This window comes from Oncorhynchus clarkii, chromosome 3 (assembly GCF_045791955.1).
Source record: "Oncorhynchus clarkii lewisi isolate Uvic-CL-2024 chromosome 3, UVic_Ocla_1.0, whole genome shotgun sequence".
NCBI classification, from domain to species: Eukaryota; Metazoa; Chordata; class Actinopteri; order Salmoniformes; family Salmonidae; genus Oncorhynchus; species Oncorhynchus clarkii.
This window is the reverse complement of record NC_092149.1, coordinates 1,898,302-1,924,351: the sequence shown is the minus strand read 5'-3', so window position 1 is coordinate 1,924,351 and position 26,050 is coordinate 1,898,302. Positions and strand designations below refer to the sequence as shown.

At 45.2% G+C, this 26,050-nt stretch overlaps 1 protein-coding gene across 3 annotated transcripts; it reads left to right on the top strand.

Annotated features, from left to right (window-relative positions):
• The first annotated feature begins 14,980 nt into the window (after nt 1-14,980).
• Nucleotides 14,981-22,879, top strand: LOC139405626 (kelch-like protein 38). 3 transcript variants are annotated; one of them, XM_071148039.1, is made up of 9 exons: nt 14,981-15,044; nt 16,491-16,731; nt 17,757-17,906; nt 18,045-18,122; nt 19,170-19,292; nt 19,439-20,203; nt 20,569-20,674; nt 20,722-20,768; nt 21,966-22,177. In XM_071148039.1, the coding sequence occupies exons 2-8, from the start codon at nt 16,492-16,494 to the stop codon at nt 20,727-20,729; spliced, it is 1,470 nt and encodes a 489-aa protein (XP_071004140.1). In that variant the 5' UTR covers nt 14,981-15,044; nt 16,491; the 3' UTR covers nt 20,730-20,768; nt 21,966-22,177. The 3 variants fall into 3 exon arrangements, with proteins under 3 accessions (XP_071004140.1, XP_071004138.1, XP_071004139.1); XM_071148037.1 differs by lacking the exon at nt 20,722-20,768 and having other exon boundaries at nt 21,966-22,878; XM_071148038.1 differs by lacking the exon at nt 20,722-20,768 and having other exon boundaries at nt 14,985-15,044; nt 18,051-18,122; nt 21,966-22,879.
• Nucleotides 22,880-26,050: the final 3,171 nt, after the last annotated feature.

Sequence of the window (26,050 nt, the reverse complement as noted above, 5' to 3'; positions counted from 1 at the left end):
CATCCCCGGAGTCTCCTCCTCTTCTTCATTTTCTTCTTTACAACTCTGCCTAGAAGACCATCATCCCCGGAGTCTCCTCTTCTTCTTTTTCTTCTTTACAACTCTGCCTAGAAGACCATCATCCCCGGAGTCTCCTCTTCTTCTTTTTCTTCTTTACAACTCTGCCTAGAAGACCATCATCCCCGGAGTCTCCTCTTCTTCTTCTTCTTCTTCTTTACAACTCTGCCTAGAAGACCATCATCCCCGGAGTCTCCTCTTCTTCTTTTTCTTCTTTACAACTCTGCCTAGAAGACCATCATCCCCGGAGTCTCCTCTTCTTCTTCTTCTTCTTTACAACTCTGCCTAGAAGACCATCATCCCCGGAGTCTCCTCTTCTTCTTTTTCTTCTTTACAACTCTGCCTAGAAGACCATCATCCCCGGAGTCTCCTCCTCTTCTTCTTTTTCTTCTTTGCAACTCTGCCTAGAAGACCATCATCCCCGGAGTCTCCTCTTCTTCTTTTTCTTCTTTACAACTCTGCCTAGAAGGGCATCATCCCCGGAGTCTCCTCCTCTTCTTCTTTGTCTTCTTTACAACTCTGCCTAGAAGACCATCATCCCCGGAGTCTCCTCTTCTTCTTTTTCTTCTTTACAACTCTGCCTAGAAGGGCATCATCCCCGGAGTCTCCTCCTCTTCTTCTTTTTCTTCTTTACAACTCTGCCTAGAAGACCATCATCCCCGGAGTCTCCTCTTCTTCTTTTTCTTCTTTACAACTCTGCCTAGAAGGGCATCATCCCCGGAGTCTCCTCCTCTTCTTCTTTTTCTTCTTTACAACTCTGCCTAGAAGACCATCATCCCCGGAGTCTCCTCTTCTTCTTTTTCTTCTTTACAACTCTGCCTAGAAGACCATCATCCCCGGAGGCTCCTCCTCTTCTTCATTTTCTTCTTTACAACTCTGCCTAGAAGACCATCATCCCCGGAGTCTCCTCTTCTTCATTTTCTTCTTTACAACTCTGCCTAGAAGACCATCATCCCCGGAGTCTCCTCTTCTTCTTTTTCTTCTTTACAACTCTGCCTAGAAGGGCATCATCCCCGGAGTCTCCTCCTCTTCTTTTTCTTCTTTACAACTCTGCCTAGAAGACCATCATCCCCGGAGTCTCCTCTTCTTCATTTTCTTCTTTACAACTCTGCCTAGAAGGCCATCATCCCCGGAGTCTCCTCTTCTTCTTCTTTTTCTTCTTTACAACTCTGCCTAGAAGACCATCATCCCCGGAGTCTCCTCTTCTTCTTTTTCTTCTTTACAACTCTGCCTAGAAGACCATCATCCCCGGAGTCTCCTCTTCTTCTTCTTCTTCTTTACAACTCTGCCTAGAAGACCATCATCCCCGGAGTCTCCTCTTCTTCTTCTTCTTCTTTACAACTCTGCCTAGAAGACCATCATCCCCGGAGTCTCCTCTTCTTCTTTTTCTTCTTTACAACTCTGCCTAGAAGACCATCATCCCCGGAGTCTCCTCTTCTTCTTTTTCTTTACAACTCTGCCTAGAAGGGCATCATCCCCGGAGTCTCCTCCTCTTCTTCTTTGTCTTCTTTACAACTCTGCCTAGAAGACCATCATCCCCGGAGTCTCCTCTTCTTCTTTTTCTTCTTTACAACTCTGCCTAGAAGGGCATCATCCCCGGAGTCTCCTCCTCTTCTTCTTTTTCTTCTTTACAACTCTGCCTAGAAGACCATCATCCCCGGAGTCTCCTCTTCTTCTTTTTCTTCTTTACAACTCTGCCTAGAAGGGCATCATCCCCGGAGTCTCCTCCTCTTCTTCTTTTTCTTCTTTACAACTCTGCCTAGAAGACCATCATCCCCGGAGTCTCCTCCTCTTCTTCTTCTTTGCAACTCTGCCTAGAAGACCATCATCCCCGGAGTCTCCTCTTCTTCATTTTCTTCTTTACAACTCTGCCTAGAAGACCATCATCCCCGGAGTCTCCTCTTCTTCATTTTCTTCTTTACAACTCTGCCTAGAAGACCATCATCCCCGGAGTCTCCTCCTCTTCTTCTTTTTCTTCTTTACAACTCTGCCTAGAAGGCCATCATCCCCGGAGTCTCCTCCTCTTCTTCTTTTTCTTCTTTACAACTCTGCCTAGAAGGCCATCATCCCCGGAGTCTCCTCCTCTTCTTCTTTTTCTTCTTTACAACTCTGCCTAGAAGGGCATCATCCCCGGAGTCTCCTCCTCTTCTTCTTTTTCTTCTTTACAACTCTGCCTAGAAGGCCATCATCCCCGGAGTCTCCTTTTCTTCTTCTTCTTCTTCGCAACTCTGCCTAGAAGGCCATCATCCCCGGAGTCTCCTCTTCTTCTTCTTCTTTGCAACTCTGCCTAGAAGACCATCATCCCAGGAGTCTCCTCTTCTTCTTTTTCTTCTTTGCAACTCTGCCTAGAAGGCCATCATCCCCGGAGTCTCCTCCTCTTCTTTTTCTTCTTTGCAACTCTGCCTAGAAGGCCATCATCCCCGGAGTCTCCTCCTCTTCTTCTTTTTCTTCTTTACAACTCTGCCTAGAAGACCATCATCCCCGGAGTCTCCTCTTCTTCTTCGTTTTCTTCTTTACAACTCTGCCTAGAAGGCCATCATCCCCGGAGTCTCCTCTTCTTCTTCTTCTTCTTTGAAACTCTGCCTAGAAGGCCATCATCCCCGGAGTCTCCTCTTCTTCTTCTTCTTCTTTACAACTCTGCCTAGAAGACCATCATCCCCGGAGTCTCCTCTTCTTCTTCTTCTTCTTTGCAACTCTGCCTAGAAGGGCTTCATCCCCGGAGTCTCCTCTTCTTCATTTTCTTCTTTGCAACTCTGCCTAGAAGGGCATCATCCCCGGAGTCTCCTCTTCTTCATTTTCTTCTTTACAACTCTGCCTAGAAGGGCATCATCCCCGGAGTCTCCTCTTCTTCTTCTTCTTCTTTGCAACTCTGCCTAGAAGGGCAACATCCCCGGAGTCTCCTCTTCTTCATTTTCTTCTTTACAACTCTGCCTAGAAGACCATCATCCCCGGAGTCTCCTCTTCTTCTTTTTCTTCTTTACAACTCTGCCTAGAAGGGCATCATCCCCGGAGTCTCCTCCTCTTCTTCTTTTTCTTCTTTACAACTCTGCCTAGAAGACCATCTCCCCGGAGTCTCCTCTTCTTCTTTTTCTTCTTTACAACTCTGCCTAGAAGGGCATCATCCCCGGAGTCTCCTCTTCTTCTTCTTCTTCTTTGCAACTCTGCCTAGAAGGGCAACATCCCCGGAGTCTCCTCTTCTTCTTTTTCTTCTTTACAACTCTGCCTAGAAGGGCATCATCCCCGGAGTCTCCTCTTCTTCATTTTCTTCTTTACAACTCTGCCTAGAAGACCATCATCCCCGGAGTCTCCTCTTCTTCATTTTCTTCTTTACAACTCTGCCTAGAAGACCATCATCCCCGGAGTCTCCTCTTCTTCATTTTCTTCTTTACAACTCTGCCTAGAAGACCATCATCCCGGAGTCTCCTCTTCTTCTTCTTCTTCTTTACAACTCTGCCTAGAAGGCCATCATCCCCGGAGTCTCCTCTTCTTCTTCTTCTTCTTCGCAACTCTGCCTAGAAGGCCATCATCCCCGGAGTCTCCTCTTCTTCTTCTTCTTTGCAACTCTGCCTAGAAGACCATCATCCCCGGAGTCTCCTCTTCTTCTTCTTCTTCTTTGCAACTCTGCCTAGAAGGGCATCATCCCCGGAGTCTCCTCCTCTTCTTCTTCTTCTTCTTTACAACTCTGCCTAGAAGACCATCATCCCCGGAGTCTCCTCTTCTTCTTCGTTTTCTTCTTTACAACTCTGCCTAGAAGGCCATCATCCCCGGAGTCTCCTCCTCTTCTTCTTTTTCTTCTTTACAACTCTGCCTAGAAGGCCATCATCCCCGGAGTCTCCTCTTCTTCTTCTTCTTCTTTGAAACTCTGCCTAGAAGGCCATCATCCCCGGAGTCTCCTCTTCTTCTTCTTCTTCTTTACAACTCTGCCTAGAAGACCATCATCCCCGGAGTCTCCTCTTCTTCTTCTTCTTCTTTGCAACTCTGCCTAGAAGGGCATCATCCCCGGAGTCTCCTCTTCTTCATTTTCTTCTTTGCAACTCTGCCTAGAAGGGCATCATCCCCGGAGTCTCCTCTTCTTCATTTTCTTCTTTACAACTCTGCCTAGAAGGGCATCATCCCCGGAGTCTCCTCTTCTTCTTCTTCTTCTTTGCAACTCTGCCTAGAAGGGCAACATCCCCGGAGTCTCCTCTTCTTCATTTTCTTCTTTACAACTCTGCCTAGAAGACCATCATCCCCGGAGTCTCCTCTTCTTCTTTTTCTTCTTTACAACTCTGCCTAGAAGGGCATCATCCCCGGAGTCTCCTCCTCTTCTTCTTTTTCTTCTTTACAACTCTGCCTAGAAGACCATCATCCCCGGAGTCTCCTCTTCTTCTTTTTCTTCTTTACAACTCTGCCTAGAAGACCATCTCCCCGGAGTCTCCTCTTCTTCTTTTTCTTCTTTACAACTCTGCCTAGAAGGGCATCATCCCCGGAGTCTCCTCTTCTTCTTCTTCTTCTTTGCAACTCTGCCTAGAAGGGCAACATCCCCGGAGTCTCCTCTTCTTCTTTTTCTTCTTTACAACTCTGCCTAGAAGGGCATCATCCCCGGAGTCTCCTCTTCTTCATTTTCTTCTTTACAACTCTGCCTAGAAGACCATCATCCCCGGAGTCTCCTCTTCTTCTTTTTCTTCTTTACAACTCTGCCTAGAAGACCATCATCCCCGGAGTCTCCTCTTCTTCATTTTCTTCTTTACAACTCTGCCTAGAAGACCATCATCCCCGGAGTCTCCTCTTCTTCATTTTCTTCTTTACAACTCTGCCTAGAAGATCATCATCCCGGAGTCTCCTCTTCTTCTTCTTCTTCTTTACAACTCTGCCTAGAAGGCCATCATCCCCGGAGTCTCCTCTTCTTCTTCTTCTTCTTCGCAACTCTGCCTAGAAGGCCATCATCCCCGGAGTCTCCTCTTCTTCTTCTTCTTTGCAACTCTGCCTAGAAGACCATCATCCCCGGAGTCTCCTCTTCTTCTTCTTCTTCTTTGCAACTCTGCCTAGAAGGGCATCATCCCCGGAGTCTCCTCCTCTTCTTCTTCTTCTTCTTTGCAACTCTGCCTAGAAGACCATCATCCCCGGAGTCTCCTCCTCTTCTTCTTCTTCTTCTTTGCAACTCTGCCTAGAAGACCATCATCCCCAGAGTCTCCTCTTCTTCTTCTTTACAACTCTGCCTAGAAGACCATCATCCCCGGAGTCTCCTCTTCTTCTTCTTTTTCTTCTTTACAACTCTGCCTAGAAGGCCATCATCCCCGGAGTCTCCTCCTCTTCTTCTCCTTCTTCTTTACAACTCTGCCTAGAAGACCATCATCCCCGGAGTCTCCTCTTCTTCTTCTTCTTCTTTGCAACTCTGCCTAGAAGGGCATCATCCCCGGAGTCTCCTCTTCTTCATTTTCTTCTTTGCAACTCTGCCTAGAAGGGCATCATCCCCGGAGTCTCCTCTTCTTCATTTTCTTCTTTACAACTCTGCCTAGAAGGGCATCATCCCCGGAGTCTCCTCTTCTTCTTCTTCTTCTTTACAACTCTGCCTAGAAGGGCATCATCCCCGGAGTCTCCTCTTCTTCTTCTTCTTCTTCTTTGCAACTCTGCCTAGAAGGGCAACATCCCCGGAGTCTCCTCTTCTTCATTTTCTTCTTTACAACTCTGCCTAGAAGACCATCATCCCCGGAGTCTCCTCTTCTTCTTTTTCTTCTTTACAACTCTGCCTAGAAGGGCATCATCCCCGGAGTCTCCTCCTCTTCTTCTTTTTCTTCTTTACAACTCTGCCTAGAAGACCATCATCCCCGGAGTCTCCTCTTCTTCTTTTTCTTCTTTACAACTCTGCCTAGAAGGGCATCATCCCCGGAGTCTCCTCTTCTTCTTCTTCTTCTTCTTTGCAACTCTGCCTAGAAGGGCAACATCCCCGGAGTCTCCTCTTCTTCATTTTCTTCTTTACAACTCTGCCTAGAAGACCATCATCCCCGGAGTCTCCTCTTCTTCTTTTTCTTCTTTACAACTCTGCCTAGAAGGGCATCATCCCCGGAGTCTCCTCTTCTTCATTTTCTTCTTTACAACTCTGCCTAGAAGACCATCATCCCCGGAGTCTCCTCCTCTTCTTCTTTTTCTTCTTTACAACTCTGCCTAGAAGGGCATCATCCCCGGAGTCTCCTCCTCTTCTTCATTTTCTTCTTTACAACTCTGCCTAGAAGACCATCATCCCCGGAGTCTCCTCTTCTTCATTTTCTTCTTTACAACTCTGCCTAGAAGACCATCATCCCCGGAGTCTCCTCTTCTTCATTTTCTTCTTTACAACTCTGCCTAGAAGACCATCATCCCCGGAGTCTCCTCTTCTTCTTCTTCTTCTTCTTTACAACTCTGCCTAGAAGGCCATCATCCCCGGAGTCTCCTCTTCTTCTTCTTCTTCTTCGCAACTCTGCCTAGAAGGCCATCATCCCCGGAGTCTCCTCTTCTTCTTCTTCTTTGCAACTCTGCCTAGAAGACCATCATCCCCGGAGTCTCCTCTTCTTCTTCTTCTTCTTTGCAACTCTGCCTAGAAGGGCATCATCCCCGGAGTCTCCTCCTCTTCTTCTTCTTCTTCTTTGCAACTCTGCCTAGAAGACCATCATCCCCGGAGTCTCCTCTTCTTCTTCTTTACAACTCTGCCTAGAAGGCCATCATCCCCGGAGTCTCCTCCTCTTCTTCTTTTTCTTCTTTACAACTCTGCCTAGAAGACCATCATCCCCGGAGTCTCCTCTTCTTCTTCTTTACAACTCTGCCTAGAAGGCCATCATCCCCGGAGTCTCCTCTTCTTCTTCTTCTTCTTTACAACTCTGCCTAGAAGGGCAGCATCCCCGGAGTCTCCTCCTCTTCTTCTTCTTCTTCTTTACAACTCTGCCTAGAAGACCATCATCCCCGGAGTCTCCTCCTCTTCTTCTTCTTCTTCTTTACAACTCTGCCTAGAAGACCATCATCCCCGGAGTCTCCTCTTCTTCTTCTTCTTCTTTGCAACTCTGCCTAGAAGACCATCATCCCCGGAGTCTCCTCTTCTTCTTCTTCTTCTTTACAACTCTGCCTAGAAGACCAACATCCCCGGAGTCTCCTCTTCACTGTTGCTTACAGAGGCTGGTTGATTTGAGCGAGGAGTATTTACTGTGTCCAGAGTGCTACTAGGTCCTTCAGATATTGGTTGTGGGATGATAACATTATACTATACATAACGCCTGGATGAACTCCCCCCCCCCTCCCCCCCATAAAAACAGCGATGTGTAAAAATGAAAAAAAAAAAAAAAGCTTAGAAGTTATTATAACAAAAAACAAATTATAGCTTTCGAATCCAGCAGCTCAGATCTATAAGAGAACTTGACAAAATGACAATCCTCTGCCCCGTTAGAAATAGAACAACGATGGTATTTCCTGTTCTGTCCCCCTTTCCTTCCATTATTTACAATTACCAGTGTTACTGTTACTTTAATAATCAGCCAGGAGAGACGTCTCTATAGCGGAGACAAACTCTCCGTCCTTGGGGATGCATTCTCCCTGTCCGTATAGACGTGTAGTCTTGTCTATGGCTCTAGGACCATCCCATACCCACGGTTAGCCTTTTTCCTCAATGACAGAAACGTCTCTATTACAGCAGCATATCATCTGCGTCCATATAAGGTCATGGTTTGACACTATAGAGACTGTGTGCTGGGACACATCCACTGTCCCATGGGCTGGGTGATGGTGTAATACGTGAAGATGCTGTACTCTACCTCAACGTTTATCATGACGTCTCCTTATTAAATGATATAACTCTTATCATAACATCAGTCTCCTTATTAAATAATATAACTCTTATCATAATATCAGTCTCCTTATTAAATAATATAACTCTTATCATAACATCAGTCTCCTTATTTAATAATATAACTCTTATCATAACATCAGTCCTGTGACGTCTCCTTATTAGATGGTATTTCTGGCCAGAGGGCAGTGATGGTGTAATACGTGAAGATGCTGTACTCTACCTCAACTTTGATCATTCTGGCCAGAGGGTTGTGATAATAGATGACATAGAAGACATTTTGACTGAAGGCTCTTCTTGAAAGATGAATCCTGACGGTGAAACGGCGTTTAGCAAAGCAGACATTTTGACTTAAGGCTCTTCTTGAAAGATGAATCTTCTCCTGACGGTGAGACGGCGTTTAGCAAAGCAGACATTTTGACTCAAGGCTCTTCTTGAAAGATGAATCCTGACGGTGAGACGGCGTTTAGCAAAGCAGACATTTTGACTGAAGGCTCTTCTTGAAAGATGAATCCTGACGGTGAAACGGCGTTTAGCAAAGCAGACATTTTGACTGAAGGCTCTTCTTGAAAGATGAATCCTGACGGTGAAACGGCGTTTAGCAAAGCAGACATTTTGACTGAAGGCTCTTCTTGAAAGATGAATCCTGACGGTGAAACGGCGTTTAGCAAAGCAGACATTTTGACTGAAGGCTCTTCTTGAAAGATGAATCTTCTCCTGACGGTGAGACGGCGTTTAGCAAAGCAGACATTTTGACTTAAGGCTCTTCTTGAAAGATGAATCTTCTCCTGACGGTGAAACGGCGTTTAGCAAAGCAGACATTTTGACTGAAGGCTCTTCTTGAAAGATGAATCCTGACGGTGAAACGGCGTTTAGCAAAGCAGACATTTTGACTTAAGGCTCTTCTTGAAAGATGAATCCTGACGGTGAGACGGCGTTTAGCAAAGCAGACATTTTGACTGAAGGCTCTTCTTGAAAGATGAATCCTGACGGTGAAACGGCGTTTAGCAAAGCAGACATTTTGACTGAAGGCTCTTCTTGAAAGATGAATCCTGACGGTGAAACGGCGTTTAGCAAAGCAGAGGACAGACGCTTTGATCTGCTCACGTGTTATTGTTTTTATTTAACAATAAGACACTTGTTCTAGGGTGTCTCCCAAATGGAACCCTTGGTCCCTCTATTGTTCTAGGGTGTCTCCCAAATGGAACCCTTGGTCCCTCTATTGTTCTAGGGTGTCTCCCAAATGGAACCCTTGGTCCCTCTATTGTTCTAGGGTGTCTCCCAAATGGAACCCTTGGTCCCTCTATTGCGTAACTCTGGCCAGAAGTAGGGCACTATTTTTATTTTTTTTATTTTCACCTTTATTTAACCAGGTAGGCTAGTTGAGAACAAGTTCTCATTTACAACTGCGACCTGGCCAAGATAAAGCAAAGCAGTGCGAAGGAAACAACAACACAGAGTTACACATGGAGTAAACAATAAACAATAAACAATAAACAAGTCCTATACTGTAAAGAGCAGTAAAAGGGGCAGTTCAGACGCAGTGTGACATCTCTGCTGTGTATTTAACAGGAACAGGAAATAAAGACGTTTTGTGAGAAGGCGTTAGTTATTCATTAGACACGGAGGAAGGAGAAATCCTCTTGGCCCCCCGACACGGCTGCTAGCAGGTCATCACCACTAGATGGCGCTGGAGTATTTCACTGGGTGAAAGTGAACCAGGATCGACACGTTGAATAACCAGGGGATCGTCTGACCAACGATATAAAACTTAGGATCAATGCCAACTGAATGTAGGATGGTGAAACCCGTTTAAAAAGGCTTAGGTGAACCACATGCGTTTGCTGTGGGCATATATACATATATATAACAGTCATATGAGTCGTATATATATATATATATATATATATATATATATACTGAACAAAACATAGAAGCGCATGAACTGAATTTAAACGTTCCAGAATTCTTCTATACACACAAAAATATTTTTTCTCCCCCAAATTTTTTTATTTATTTATTTATACATTTATGCACAGATTTGTTTACATCCCTGTTAGTGAGCATTTCTCCTTTGCCAAGATCATCCATCCACCTGACAGGTGTGGTATATCAATACGTTGATTAAAAAGCATGATCATTACACAGGTGCACCTCGTGCTGGGGACAATAAAAGGCTACTCTATAAAAAATCTATAAAAAATGTGCAGATTTGTCACAAAACACAATGACACAGATGCCTCAAGTTTTGAGGGAGTGTGCAATTGGCATGCTGACTGCAGGAATGTCCACCAGAGCTGTTGCCAGATCATTTTTATGTTAATTTCTCTACCATAAGCCGCCTCCAACATAACTTTAGAGAATTTTTCAGTATGTCCAACCGGCCTCCCAACTACAGACCACGTGTAACCATGCCAACCCAGTACCTCCACATCCGGCTTCTTCACCTGAGGGATCTTCTGAGACCAGCCACCCAGAAAGCTGATGAAACTGAGGAGTATTTCTGTCTGTAATAAAGCCCTTTTGTGGGGAAAAAAGTAATTCTGATTGGCTGGTCCTGACTCCCCAGTGGGTGGGCCTATGCCCTCCAAGGCCCACCTATGGCTGTGCCCCATAGATAAGGACCTAATTAATTTATTTCAATTGACTGATTTCCTTATATGAAAATCATTGAAATTGTTGCATGTTTGGTTTATATATTTTTTGTTCAGTGTACATGACATTTACATTCCACGCCCCACTCTGGACTGAACCTGACCTCGGTGTTATTCTGAACAGAACGCCCCACTCTGGACTGAACCTGACCTCTGTGTTATTCCAAACAGAACGCCCCACTCTGGACTGAACCTGACCTCTGTGTTATTCTGAACAGAACTCCCCACTCTGGACTGAACCTGACCTCTGTGTTATTCTGAACAGAACTCCCCACTCTGGACTGAACCTGACCTCTGTGTTATTCTGAACAGAACTCCCCACTCTGGACTGAACCTGACCTCGGTGTTATTCTGAACAGAACTCCCCACACTGGACTGAACCTGACCTCGGTGTTATTCTGAACAGAACTCCCCACTCTGGACTGAACCTGACCTCTGTGTTATTCCAAACAGAACGCCCCACTCTGGACTGAACCTGACCTCGGTGTTATTCTGAACAGAACTCCCCACTCTGGACTGAACCTGACCTCAGTGTTATTCTGAACAGAACTCCCCACTCTGGACTGAACCTGACCTCGGTGTTATTCTGAACAGAACTCCCCACTCTGGACTGAACCTGACCTCGGTGTTATTCTGAACAGAACTCCCCACTCTGGACTGAACCTGACCTCTGTGTTATTCTGAACAGAACGCCCCACTCTGGACTGAACCTGACCTCGGTGTTATTCTGAACAGAACTCCCCACTCTGGACTGAACCTGACCTCGGTGTTATTCTGAACAGAACTCCCCACTCTGGACTGAACCTGACCTCGGTGTTATTCTGAACAGAACGCCCCACTCTGGACTGAACCTGACCTCGGTGTTATTCTGAACAGAACTCCCCACTCTGGACTGAACCTGACCTCGGTGTTATTCTGAACAGAACTCCCCACTCTGGACTGAACCTGACCTCTGTGTTATTCTGAACAGAACTCCCCACTCTGGACTGAACCTGACCTCTGTGTTATTCTGAACAGAACTCCCCACTCTGGACTGAACCTGACCTCTGTGTTATTCTGAACAGAACTCCCCACTCTGGACTGAACCTGACCTCGGTGTTATTCTGAACAGAACTCCCCACTCTGGACTGAACCTGACCTCGGTGTTATTCTGAACAGAACTCCCCACTCTGGACTGAACCTGACCTCTGTGTTATTCTGAACAGAACGCCCCACTCTGGACTGAACCTGACCTCTGTGTTATTCTGAACAGAACTCCCCACTCTGGACTGAACCTGACCTCTGTGTTATTCCGAACAGAACTCTCCACTCTGGACTGAACCTGACCTCTGTGTTATTCTGAACAGAACGCCCCACTCTGGACTGAACCTGACCTCTGTGTTATTCTGAACAGAACTCCCCACTCTGGACTGAACCTGACCTCGGTGTTATTCTGAACAGAACGCCAGGCCTATCCGTCACGGACCAGGTTTCAGCTGAGTGGTGATGAATGACGACTCAGAGAATTCATTCCAAACTAAACCAGTTATAACAGTCTTATGAGTCGTTATAACAGCCTTATGAGTCGTTATAACAGTCATATGAGTCGTTATAACAGTCATATGAGTCGTTATAACAGTCATATGAGTCGTTATAACAGTCATATGAGTCGTTATAACAGTCTTATGAGTCGTTATAACAGTCTTATGAGTCGTTATAACAGTCATATGAGTCGTTATAACAGTCATATGAGTCGTTATAACAGTCATATGAGTCGTTATAACAGTCTTATGAGTCGTTATAACAGTCATATGAGTCGTTATAACAGTCATATGAGTCGTTATAACAGTCTTATGAGTCGTTATAACAGTCTTATGAGTCGTTATAACAGCCTCATGAGTCGTTATAACAGTCATATGAGTCGTTATAACAGTCTTATGAGTCGTTATAACAGTCATAAGAGTCGTTATAACAGTCTTATGAGTCGTTATAACAGTCATATGAGTTGTTATAACAGTCTTATGAGTCGTTATAACAGCTTTAACAGCTATTTGGGCGTTCATAGACATGCCATTGCTAATCCATGTTGTTGTGACCCAGGTCTTACATTCAGCTGTCCCTGCTATCTCTCTGTCTGGGTTCAAAATGGCACCCTATTCCCTATGGGCCCTGGTCAAAAGTAGTGCACTATATAGGGAATAGGGTGCCATTACCATCTCTCTGTCTGGGTTCAAAATGGCACCCTATTCCCTATGGGCTCTGGTCAAAAGTAGTGCACTATATAGGGAATAGGGTGCCATTACCATCTCTCTGTCTGGGTTCAAAATGGCACCCTATTCCCTATGGGCCCTGGTCAAAAGTAGTGCACTATATAGGGAATAGGGTGCCATTACCATCTCTCTGTCTGGGTTCAAAATGGCACCCTATTCCCTATGGGCTCTGGTCAAAAGTAGTGCACTATATAGGGAATAGGGTGCCATTACCATCTCTCTGTCTGGGTTCAAAATGGCACCCTATTCCCTATGGGCTCTGGTCAAAAGTAGTGCACTATATAGGGAATAGGGTGCCATTACCATCTCTCTGTCTGGGTTCAAAATGGCACCCTATTCCCTATGGGCTCTGGTCAAAAGTAGTGCACTATATAGGGAATAGGGTGCCATTACCATCTCTCTGTCTGGGTTCAAAATGGTACCCTATTCCCTATGGGCCCTGGTCAAAAGTAGTGCACTATATAGGGAATAGGGTGCCATTACCATCTCTCTGTCTGGGTTCAAAATGGCACCCTATTCCCTATGGGCTCTGGTCAAAAGTAGTGCACTATATAGGGAATAGGGTGCCATTACCATCTCTCTGTCTGGGTTCAAAATGGTACCCTATTCCCTATGGGCCCTGGTCAAAAGTAGTGCACTATATAGGGAATAGGGTGCCATTACCATCTCTCTGTCTGGGTTCAAAATGGCACCCTATTCCCTATGGGCCCTGGTCAAAAGTAGTGCACTATATAGGGAATAGGGTGCCATTACCATCTCTCTGTCTGGGTTCAAAATGGCACCCTATTCCCTATGGGCCCTGGTCAAAAGTAGTGCACTATATAGGGAATAGGGTGCCATTTGAGACGTAGGCTGTGCCTCTGTGTGTTTACATGGTTGTCAAGGTAACACTACCCAGGTCCCTGTGTCGAGGCCAGCCAGCATCTCGCAAACAGCCTCCTCTCCTGTACCTGTCCCAGTACCTGGCCACAGACTCCTCTCCTCTAACTGTCTCAGTACCTGGACACAGACTCCTCTCCTGTACCTGTCCCAGTACCTGGCCACAGACTCCTCTCCTCTAACTGTCCCAGTATCTGGCCACAGGCTCCTCTCCTCTAACTGTCTCAGTACCTGGCAAACAGCCTCCTCTCCTCTAACTGTCCCAGTACCTGGCAAACAGCCTCCTCTCCTGTACCTGTCCCAGTACCTGGCAAACAGACTCCTCTCCTCTAACTGTCCCAGTACCTGGCCACAGGCTCCTCTCCTGTAACTGTCCCAGTATCTGGCCACAGACTCCTCTCCTGTACCTGTTCCAGTACCTGGCAAACAGCCTCCTCTCCTCTAACTGTCCCAGTACCTGGCAAACAGCCTCCTCTCATCTAACTGTCCAAGTACCTGGACACAGACTCCTCTCCTGTACCTGTCCCAGTACCTGGCCACAGACTCCTCTCCTGTACCTGTCCCAGCACCTGGTCACAGACTCCTCTCCTGTACCTGTCCCAGCACCTGGCCACAGACTCCTCTCCTCTCCTGTCCCAGCACCTGGCCACAGACTCCTCTCCTGAACCTGTCCCAGTATCTGGCCACAGACTCCTCTCCTGTACCTGTCCCAGAACCTGGCAAACAGCCTCCTCTCCTGTACCTGTCCCAGCACCTCGCAAACAGCCTCCTCTCCTGTACCTGTCCCAGCACCTGGCCACAGACTCCTCTCCTGTACCTGTCCCAGCACCTCGCAAACAGTCTCCTCTCCTGTAACTGTCCCAGTACCTGGCCACAGACTCCTCTCCTGTGACTGTCCCAGATCATCTCTGTTTATCACGGATGTAAACATACAGGAGCATGGGTTGTGTAAGGCAGAAAGAAGGAGGAGGAGAGGGGGAGAGAGAGAGAAAGAGAGGGAGAGAGAGAGAGAGAAAGAGAGGGAGAGAGAGAGAAGGGCAGTCACATGCTAGGCTGCTGGGGTGTTGCTAAAGAGTGGGGTCTATATTTAAACAGGAATGTACACAGAGCCAGAGACCTCATGGAAAGAGACCATAACAACAAACACAGAACAGTTTCTCTACAAACAGCCCCTCCTTCATTTATAGAGAACCACCAGTAGGAGAGAGAGGGGGGGGTGGCGAGAGAGGGGGGGGACGAGAGAGAGAGAGAGAGAGAGAGAGAGAGATAGGGGGGGGGGGGGTGAGAGAGAGAGAGAGAGAGAGAGAGAGAGAGAAGGGGGGGGGGTGAGAGAGAGCGATGACTGGGTGAATGTTACTGATAGCAGAGCTGAGTGAAAGGACACCTACCTCAGACGCATTAGAAGACTGAGACAAGGTAAGGAAGGAAGGAAGGTGTGTCGTACTGAAGGTGTAGAGGTTGACCTGCTGAATGTAGCTGACTGTAACATGGATAATGATCAACATTTACCCATAAATCAGATGAAAAAACAACCAGAGTTATTCTAACATTCTGTTGGCTGTGAATGGTGAATGATCCAGTGTAGTAATCTGACTAGCTGCTGATTGATTAATCAACCTGCTTTCAATGTCTTAGGTTAGGAGAAAACAATGACAAGTTGACATCAAACGTAGTAATCTGTGTTTGAATAATGTACTGTACTGTAACTATTATATCAAGCTAATGATTCTCAGTTAAAACAGTTAATTCATTGATTTGCCGGAGCGCTTGTTGACCTACATTCTGCTGTAGGTCAGGTTGAGATTGTTACCATGGATACTTGACACGTTTGCCCGTGTGTAAACAGTCATATCAAACGAATATAAATATTATTGTCCCGGGCTGTTGAAGGACGAGGACCAAGGTGCAGCGTGGGGAGCGTACATTTTATTTATTTTAAGCAAAATGACGCCAAACAAAAACAATAAACACTACAAACACAAACCGTGAAGCTCACAAACAAAGTGCTCTAAACAGACACATGAAAGGATCTCTAAGGTCAGGACGTGACAGTACCCCCCCCTCCCCCAAAGGTGCGGTCTCCGGCCGCAAAACCTAAACCTATAGGGGAGGGTCTGGGTGGGCATCTGTCAGAGGCAGCTGTCTATCATTGTCTTTTGATTGGGAATCATACTTAGGCAGCCTGTTTTCCACCTGAGCTTTGGTCTCATTCCGATACGGACGTAACAATAGCGTTATTGTTGGTCTGTCTTGATCCATGAGACTAAATGGAGATGGTGTCTGACTCCAGGGTAATCAGACCATCCTAAACAATAAACAATAACAAGTTGTATTGTTGGTCTGTCTTGATCCATGAGACTAAATGGAGATGGTGTCTGACTCCAGGATAATCAGACCATCCTAACCGAGTGCTGATAACAGCTCTGGTGAATGTGTTGTGTCCCAATGCTGGTAGAGTCGAGGACGTGGTGCTAGACCCCAAGCTGGGTTATGACAGGACCAGTACTATAATATGTGAATGTTGATCACGAGCCTCACGCTATCTGCATTGGGAGTTCTTCGTGCAGAAAACGGCGTGCCACTGAAGATACACATTTTAAATTCAATTTTAGGTATTTATGATTGTGATGGAGTCGCAGTCGAAGGTGGGAAACACCTAAGCCTTGGATCCTGCAGGAAATATGTGTGTGATGGAGAAAACATTAAAATGTTAGACCAAGGCTTTCTATTCCTTCATGACACTGGCTTGTCCAAACTATACACACTCACCTCTACAGAGGAACCCCCCCCCCCTTCCAAAAAAAATAAAACCAAAATTGAACCCATTTCCTCCCAAATCAAACCATGTCCTTTCTTTTCCAGAATGGACCAATCAAAGCCACACGTAGATGTGTTCCACTACAGGAACGAGGAACAGTCGTCCTACCTCCTACTGCAGCTGAACCGTCTGAGACAGAACAGGATCCTTACCGACGTGCTGCTCTGTTCAGATAACACAGAGATCCCCTGCCACCGTAACATCCTGGCCTCCAGCAGTCCTTACTTCACGGCCATGTTCTGTCACCACTTCCGAGAGACGAACCAGGAGAAGGTGGATCTGAAGGTAGGCTTGTTTCACTTTTTTCTTTGTATTTCTGCCTTTTTTTTAAATAAACAAAATGTTTTTGTTTTTGTTGTAAAACTAGACTGGTGTCCTGCCTCACTCTACTGAAACAGGAGAAGGCTTTTTTGTAAAGTGCTGTGTGGTTTCTGCCTGTCAACGAAAGGCGCTGTACAAATCAAATATAATCTTTCTCATTATTATTATTATTATTGTTATTATTATTATTATTGTTATTGTTGTTGTTGTTATTATTATTATTATTATTATTATTATTGGTGTTGTTATTATTATTATTATTATTATTGTTATTATTATTGTTATTGTTATTGTTGTTGTTGTTGTTATTATTATTATTATTATTATTATTGGTGTTGTTATTATTGTTATTAGTATTATTATTATTGGTGTTGTTATTATTATTATTATTATTGTTATTATTATTATTATTGTTATTGTTGTTGTTGTTATTATTATTATTATTATTATTATTATTGGTGTTGTTATTATTATTATTATTATTATTATTGTTATTATTATTATTATTGTTATTGTTGTTGTTGTTATTATTATTATTATTATTATTATTGGTGTTGTTATTATTATTATTATTATTATTATTTGTGTTGTTATTATTGTTATTATTATTATTATTATTGGTGTTGTTATTATTGTTATTATTATTATTATTATTGGTGTTGTTATTATTGTTATTATTATTATTATTATTGGTGTTGTTATTATTATTATTATTATTATTATTGTTGTTATTATTATTGTTATTGTTGTTGTTGTTATTATTATTATTATTATTATTATTATTATTGGTGTTATTATTATTATTATTATTATTATTATTATTATTGGTGTTGTTATTATTGTTATTGTTATTTTTTTATATTTTTTTTATTGTTATTATTATTGTTGTTGTTATTACTATTATTATTATTGTTGTTGTTATTGTTGTTATTATTACTATTATTGTTATTGCTATTGTAGTATTGTTGTTATTATTGTTATTGTTGAAGGGGATCACCTCCAGCATCCTGAGTGACATCGTCGACTACGTCTACACAGGGGTCATAACCATCACCATGGAGATAGTACTGCCCCTTATGCAGGCTTCCTCCATGCTCCAGTACACCAGGCTGTTCGAGGCCTGCTCCTCATTCCTGCAGGTGACCACAGATGAATTAGCTTCCTGGCTTTAAACTCTGACACTTTCACATTGATGATGAAACTTTAATAGGATTAATAATGTGTGTTTTGTCCCTGGGGGAAATACATTTACATTTTTTACATGTAATATATTTTAGGAGCAGCTGAGCTCAGACAACTGCCTCAGCATGATGCGGCTGGCAAAGATATTACACTGCAACAGCCTGAAGGAGAAGGTCAGTAGAATTTATTTCGTTTTAAGTATGTATTGTTGGTTCATTTGGCAGCCTAGGAGCCCTGGTGTAGTTAGTTCACTGGCAGCCTAGGAGCCCTGGTGTAGTTAGTTCACTGGGAGCCTAGGAGCCCTGGTGTAGTTAGTTCACTGGGAGCCTAGGAGCCCTGGTGTAGTTAGTTCACTTGGCAGCCTAGGGACCCTGGTGTAGTTAGTTCACTGGGAGCCTAGGGGCCCTGGTGTAGTTAGTTCACTGGGAGCCTAGGGGCCTTGGTGTAGTTAGTTGACTTGGCAGCCTAGGGGCCCTGGTGTAGTTTGTTGACTTGGCAGCCTAGGAGCACTGGTGTAGTTAGTTGACTTGGCAGCCTAGGAGCCCTGGTGTAGTTAGTTCATTTAGCAGCCTAGGAGCCCTGGTGTAGTTAGTTCATTTGGCAGCCTAGGGGCCCTGGTGTAGTTAGTTCATTTAGCAGCCTAGGAGCCCTGGTGTAGTTAGGTCACTTGACAGCCTAGGAGCCCTGGTGTAGTTAGTTCACTGGGAGCCTAGGGGCCCTGGTGTAGTTAGTTCACTGGGAGCCTAGGGGCCTTGGTGTAGTTAGTCCACTTGGCAGCCTAGGGACCCTGGTGTAGTTAGTTCACTGGGAGCCTAGGGGCCCTGGTGTAGTTAGTCCACTTGGCAGCCTAGGAGCCCTGGTGTAGGGTGTAGTTAGTCCACTTGGCAGCCTAGGAGCCCTGGTGTAGTTAGTTGACTTGGCAGCCTAGGAGCCCTGGTGTAGTTAGTCCACTTGGCAGCCTAGGGACCCTGGTGTAGTTAGTTCACTGGGAGCCTAGGGGCCCTGGTGTAGTTAGTCCACTTGGCAGCCTAGGAGCCCTGGTGTAGGGTGTAGTTAGTCCACTTGGCAGCCTAAGAGCCCTGGTGTAGTTAGTTCCCTTGACAGCCTAGGGGCCCTGGTCAAAAGTAGTGTACTAAAATGAATTAGGGAAAAGGGTACTATTTCGGACTCAGCCCATGTGTATCGTCAATGGCATTCATTCATTCATTGATTGATTCCAGGCCAGGGAGATGGCAGTACAGAGCTTCTCCGACGTCTCTACCTCTGAGGACCTGTGTGAGCTCTCCTTACCTGAGCTGATGGGTTACCTGGAGGATGACTGGCTCTGTGCTGAGGAGGAGCAGGTAAGGTAATACTAAAAATAAACACCCCAATCAACAACAACGGCCACTAAAAGCAGCAGCGCATCATCAACAAAGTTAAAACTATCAATGGATGTTTAAGAACTAAGCGTTGAAATTAAAACAGCTTTTTTATTTTTTTTAAACAGGTGTTCGAGACGTTACTGGCGTGGATCCACCACGACCCGTTCTCACGGCGCGTCGCCATCTCCGACCTCTTCAGGAAGGTGCGTCTGCGCTACATCCACCCCACCTACCTGTTCCAGTTCATCGCCAGCGACCCCCTCGTCCAGTCCTCCACCCTGTGCACCGAGGTCATCAAGTCCGTCCGACGCCTCATGTTCTCCATCACCACTAAGTGTGGGTCGGACCTCAAGCCCCTGTGGGTGACCCCGCGGCGCTTCACCTGCCGGGAGACCCTGGTTCTAGTTGGCGGCCGCAAGAACAACGAACAGACGTCCCGCGAAGCACTCCTGTTCGACGAGAGGACTCAGCGCTGGCAGTGGCTGGCCAAGCTGCCCTTGCGACTCTATAAGGCCTCCTACGTCTGTATCCACAGTATCCTGTATGTCCTGGGAGGCCTCACCATGAACACCAAGCACAGAGTGGTTAGCACCACTGTCTATACGTTGTCTTTGAAGACCAACCAGTGGAGGACGACTGAGCCCATGATCCAGCCGCGCTTCGCCCACCAGTCTGTCTCCTACCTGCACTTTATCTTCGTCCTGGGGGGCCTGGGGCCGGAGAAGCAGGTGTGCAACACGGTGCAAAGGTACAATAGTATGTTCAACCAATGGGAGGCTATGGTTCCCATGCCGACGGCTGTGCTACACCCGGCGGTTGCCGCTAACGATCAAAGAATCTACATGTTCGGGGGAGAGGACGCGATGCAGAACCCTGTCAGGATGATACAGGTAGGCAGAATGTCCTTCTGTTGAGGTTGCTGTTGTGGTGAACTTGAAGTCTTGAAGTCTCGGGGTGTTGAATTACTGAAGATTTGAAGTCTCGGGGTGTTTAATTACTGAAAATTTGAAGTCTCTGGTGTTGAATTACTGAAGACTTGAAGTCTCATGTGTTTAATTACTGAAGACTTGAAGTCTTGGGTGTTGAATTACTGAAGATTTGAAGTCTCGGGGTGTTAAATTACTGAAGATTTGAAGTCTCGAGGTGTTTAATTACTGAAAATGTGGAGTTTGCTGTTAATTATTGAAACTTTTTTGGGGGGGGACAAATCTGCACAGAAACACTAAACTCTTCTAAACCCATCCTCTTTCTCCAGGTGTATCACATTGGCAGGAATATGTGGTCTATGATGGAGACCAGGACAGTGAAGAACGTTTCTGCACCAGCAGCAGTCATCGATGACAAGATCTACATTATCGGAGGTAGGTGAAGACTGGGTCTGTCGATGACAAGATCTACATTATCGGAGGTGGGTGAAGACTGGGTCTGTCGATGACAAGATCTACATTATCGGAGGTAGGTGAAGACTGGGTCTGTCGATGACAAGATCTACATTATCGGAGGTAGGTGAAGACTGGGTCTGTCGATGACAAGATCTACATTATCGGAGGTAGGTGAAGACTGGGTCTGTCGATGACAAGATCTACATTATCGGAGGTAGGTGAAGACTGGGTCTGTCGATGACAAGATCTACATTATCGGAGGTAGGTGAAGACTGGGTCTGTCGATGACAAGATCTACATTATCGGAGGTAGGTGAAGACTGGGTCTGTCGATGACAAGATCTACATTATCGGAGGTAGGTGAAGACTGGGTCTGTCGATGACAAGATCTACATTATCGGAGGTAGGTGAAGACTGGGTCTGTCGATGACAAGATCCACATTATCGGAGGTAGGTGAAGACTGGGTCTGTCGATGACAAGATCTACATTATCGGAGGTAGGTGAAGACTGGGTCTGTCGATGACAAGATCTACATTATCGGAGGTAGGTGAAGACTGGGTCTGTCGATGACAAGATCTACATTATCGGAGGTAGGTGAAGACTGGGTCTGTCGATGACAAGATCTACATTATCGGAGGTAGGTGAAGACTGGGTCTGTCGATGACAAGATCTACATTATCGGAGGTAGGTGAAGACTGGGTCTGTCGATGACAAGATCTACATTATCGGAGGTAGGTGAAGACTGGGTCTGTCGATGACAAGATCTACATTATCGGAGGTAGGTGAAGACTGGGTCTGTCGATGACAAGATCTACATTATCGGAGGTAGGTGAAGACTGGGTCTGTCGATGACAAGATCTACATTATCGGAGGTAGGTGAAGACTGGGTCTGTCGATGACAAGATCTACATTATCGGAGGTAGGTGAAGACTGGGTCTGTCGATGACAAGATCTACATTATCGGAGGTAGGTGAAGACTGGGTCTGTCGATGACAAGATCTACATTATCGGAGGTAGGTGAAGACTGGGTCTGTCGATGACAAGATCTACATTATCGGAGGTAGGTGAAGACTGGGTCTGTTGCTTTAGTCAGGGGAAAAAAGGACAATCTAATGTTTCAATTAAATACAACTTTATTTGGTCTACTTAGGACTTTGAGATCTTCGATATCTCCTCTGTCTTTTGTCAAGACAACTTCATCAGCAGCTCCTTCCCCTAACTGTCTCCTAACTGTCCCCTAACTGTCCCCCCTAATGTCCTTTTTTTACAGGCTACACCAGAAGAATGATCGCGTACGACACCAAAGCCAACCGCTTTACGAAGTGTGAGAACCTGAAGCAGAGGAGGATGCATCACGCCGTCACGGTGCTCGACGACAAACTGTACGTGACGGGAGGACGCTTCATCAACGGACATGACATCATAGAGGACTCCGACAGCTTCGAGTGCTACGACCCAAAGACTGACGCGTGGACGACGAAGGGGACGTTGCCGTACAGGCTGTTTGACCACGGTTCTCTGTCCCTGGTGTGTGTCTCCAACAAATCCAAGCCTCCCTGAGTGTGTGTTGTGGATGTGTGTGTCCCCTTCAGATGATACTCTGCCCGACCAAGCAAAAAGACATTAACTGCTCATAGCGTGGAACTGAGAAAAATACCTTTTATCTACCTTGGTGTCACAGTATCTTCATGCAGTTACTGGCTAACATGACCCCCCCATTTTCTCCTGAACACAATACAACCAAGGCAGGATACTTGTCCACATGATTAAGAATGTATTTAATGTAGCAAAAATGACATAAACTAATTTTGGACCAAATGAGCAGTTATTGCCTTCTTGCATGGTAGGGCAATACTGTCTATGCATATGTTGCTGCTCGGATGTGACGCTGACCGACACAGATGTTGCAAAGAACATCTCTGATGTCATTTCCTGTCCCACAAATTCCCTCAACGGGTGACACTTTTTCCAGCAGCGAATCTTAAATCGAATGAGATGTTTTTAGAGATTTTACTTGTCGTGTGGAACTGAAGCCCTGGGCAGTTAATTGTTGTGTGGAACTGAAGCCCCGGGCAGTTAATTGTTGTGTGGAACTGAAGCCCTGGGCAGTTAATTGCTGTGTGGAACTGAAGCCCTGGGCAGTTAATTGTTGTGTGGAACTGAAGCCCCGGGCAGTTAATTGTTGTGTGGAACTGAAGCCCTGGGCAGTTAATTGTCGTGTGGAACTGAAGCCCTGGGCAGTTAATTGTCGTCAGGAACTGAAGCCCTGGGCAGTTAATTGTCGTGTGGAACTGAAGCCCCGGGCAGTTAATTGTTGTGTGGAACTGAAGCCCCGGGCAGTTAATTGTTGTGTGGAACTGAAGCCCTGGGCAGTTAATTGTTGTGTGGAACTGAAGCCCCGGGCAGTTAATTGTTGTGTGGAACTGAAGCCCTGGGCAGTTAATTGTTGTGTGGAACTGAAGCCCCGGGCAGTTAATTGTCGTGTGGAACTGAAGCCCTGGGCAGTTAATTGTTGTGTGGAACTGAAGCCCCGGGCAGTTAATTGTCGTGTGGAACTGAAGCCCTGGGCAGTTAATTGTTGTGTGGAACTGAAGCCCCGGGCAGTTAATTGTCGTGTGGAACTGAAGCCCTGGGCAGTTAATTGTTGTGTGGAACTGAAGCCCTAGGCAGTTAATTGTTGTGTGGAACTGAAGCCCCGGGCAGTTAATTGTTGTGTGGAACTGAAGCCCTGGGCAGTTAATTGTTGTGTGGAACTGAAGCCCCGGGCAGTTAATTGTTGTGTGGAACTGAAGCCCTGGGCAGTTAATTGTTGTGTGGAACTGAAGCCCTAGGCAGTTAATTGTTGTGTGGAACTGAAGCCCCGGGCAGTTAATTGTTGTGTGGAACTGAAGCCCCGGGCAGTTCATTGTTGTGTGGAACTGAAGCCCTGGGTAGTTAATTGTTGTGTGGAACTGAAGCCCTGGGCAGTTAATTATTGTGTGGAACTGAAGCCCCGGGCAGTTAATTGTTGTGTGGAAATGAAGGCTATAGGTGTATACAAGTACTGTAGACTATATGAAGACTACACTACATGATGACCAACTGTTTAGTCACCAGTCCAAACACACGTTCCCAACAGACTGGATGACATTACTCCCCACTGGGCAAAAACTGGTTGCAACAGTGTTGTTTCTACGTCATTTCAACCCCAAAAGAAATTCAATCTTGATAACGTTGAATCAACGTGGAAAACTGGTTCTGTTTTTACACAACTTTTTAGCATAAATCCAACGATATGGTGAAATGTCTTGTTGAATTCACGTTGATTTCACGTTGATTTCACGTTGATTTCACGTTGAATTCACGTTAGTTAACATCTGAAACCAAATCAAAACTAGACGTTTGAACTGATGTCTGTCCCCAGTGGGTAGGGTCCAGAGTTTTCTCTGGGCACATCTTCGAGGAAAAACTCATGATGTGAGACAGTCGTCTCTGGTAACAGACTGTATCTAGCCAGCGCACGCACTATTTGGTTCTGGGTTCTGAGATGAATGAGACAGCAATGACGTTCCCTGTGTTATACTGAGCATCATCACAAACCCAGGGTAGTGTGCCAACATGATTCAGTGACTGTTGTTTGAGAACACTGTATACTGAGTGTTCAAAACATTAGGAACACTTTATACTGAGTTTGAAAAACATTAGGAACACTTTATACTGAGAGTACAAAACATTAGGAACACTTTATACTGAGTGTACAAGACATTAGGAACCCTATAATGAGCATTCAAAACATTAGGAACCCTATAATGAGCATTCAAAACATTAGGAAAACTATAATGAGCATTCAAAACATTAGGAACCCTGTATACTGAGTGTACAAAACATTAGGAACACTGTATACTGAGTGTACAAAACATTAGGAACACTGTATACTGAGTGTACAAAACATTAGGAACACTGTATACTGAGTGTACAAGACATTAGGAACACTGTATACTGAGTGTACAAAACATTAGGAACACTGTATACTGAGTGTACAAAACATTAGGAACACTGTATACTGAGTGTACAAAACATTAGGAACACTGTATACTGAGAGTACAAAACATTAAGAATTTCGTCAGAACATGGACTCTACAAGGTGTTGAAAGCGTTCCACAGGGATGCTGGTCCATGTTGACTCTACAAGGTGTTGAAAGCGTTCCACAGGGATGCTGGCCCATGTTGACTCTACAAGGTGTTGAAAGAGTTCCACAGCGATGCTGGTCCATGTTGACTCTACAAGGTGTTGAAAGCGTTCCACAGGGATGCTGGTCCATGTTGACTCTACAAGGTGTTGAAAGCGTTCCACAGGGATGCTGGTCCATGTTGACTCTACAAGGTGTTGATAGCGTTCCACAGGGATGCTGGTCCATGTTGACTCTACAAGGTGTTGAAAGCGTTCCACAGGGATGCTGGTCCATGTTGACTCTACAAGGTGTCGAAAGAGTTCCACAGCGATGCTGGTCCATGTTGACTCTACAAGGTGTTGAAAGAGTTCCACAGCGATGCTGGCCCATGTTGACTCCAATGCTTCCTACAGTTGTGTCAAGTTGGCTGGATGTCCTTTGGGTGGTGGACCATTCTTGATACACACGGGAAACTGTTGAGCGTGAAAACCCAGCAGCTTTGCAGTTCTTGACACAAACTGGTGCGTCTGGCATCTACTACCATACCCCGTTCAAAGGCTCTTAAATCTTCTGTCTTGCCCGTTTACCCTCTGAATGGCACACATACACAATCCATGTCTCAATTGTCTCCAGGCTTAACTCTTTCTTAACCCTGTCTCTTCCCCTTCATTCTACACTGATTTAATGTGGATTTAACAAGTGACATCAATAAGGGATCATATCTTTCACCTGGATTCACCTGGTCAGTCTGTGTCTACAGAAAGAGCAGGTGTTCCTAATTTTTTGTCCGCTCAGTGTATATTTATAAATACCGTTCCCCTGAGGCGACGTGGATGCAACTAGTCATATTTCAGTGAGAGTTTATAACCAAGTGAACGGACATAAGATTTAACAATACCATATGCATATTGTAAGAATGCCGTCATAGTTATATTTGAAGAGGGAGAGGGCTCAGTCTGTTTTACGTGTTTCTTCTAACTGTGTGTGGTGACACCGTACCAATGGTTTACCGACGGATCTATGCAAATCCCCTCATATAAGTATTTTTTTTTAAATTTGGAGTGATTTTAATATTCGTGTTTGTTTTTGTAATGTTGTTTATTAATAAAAAAAATAATAAAATGTTATCACAATGACTGTGACAGTCAATTTCGTTTAAAATTCTTCGGTACTCCTCTCTCTATAAAGAGGTCTCAGTTCCACT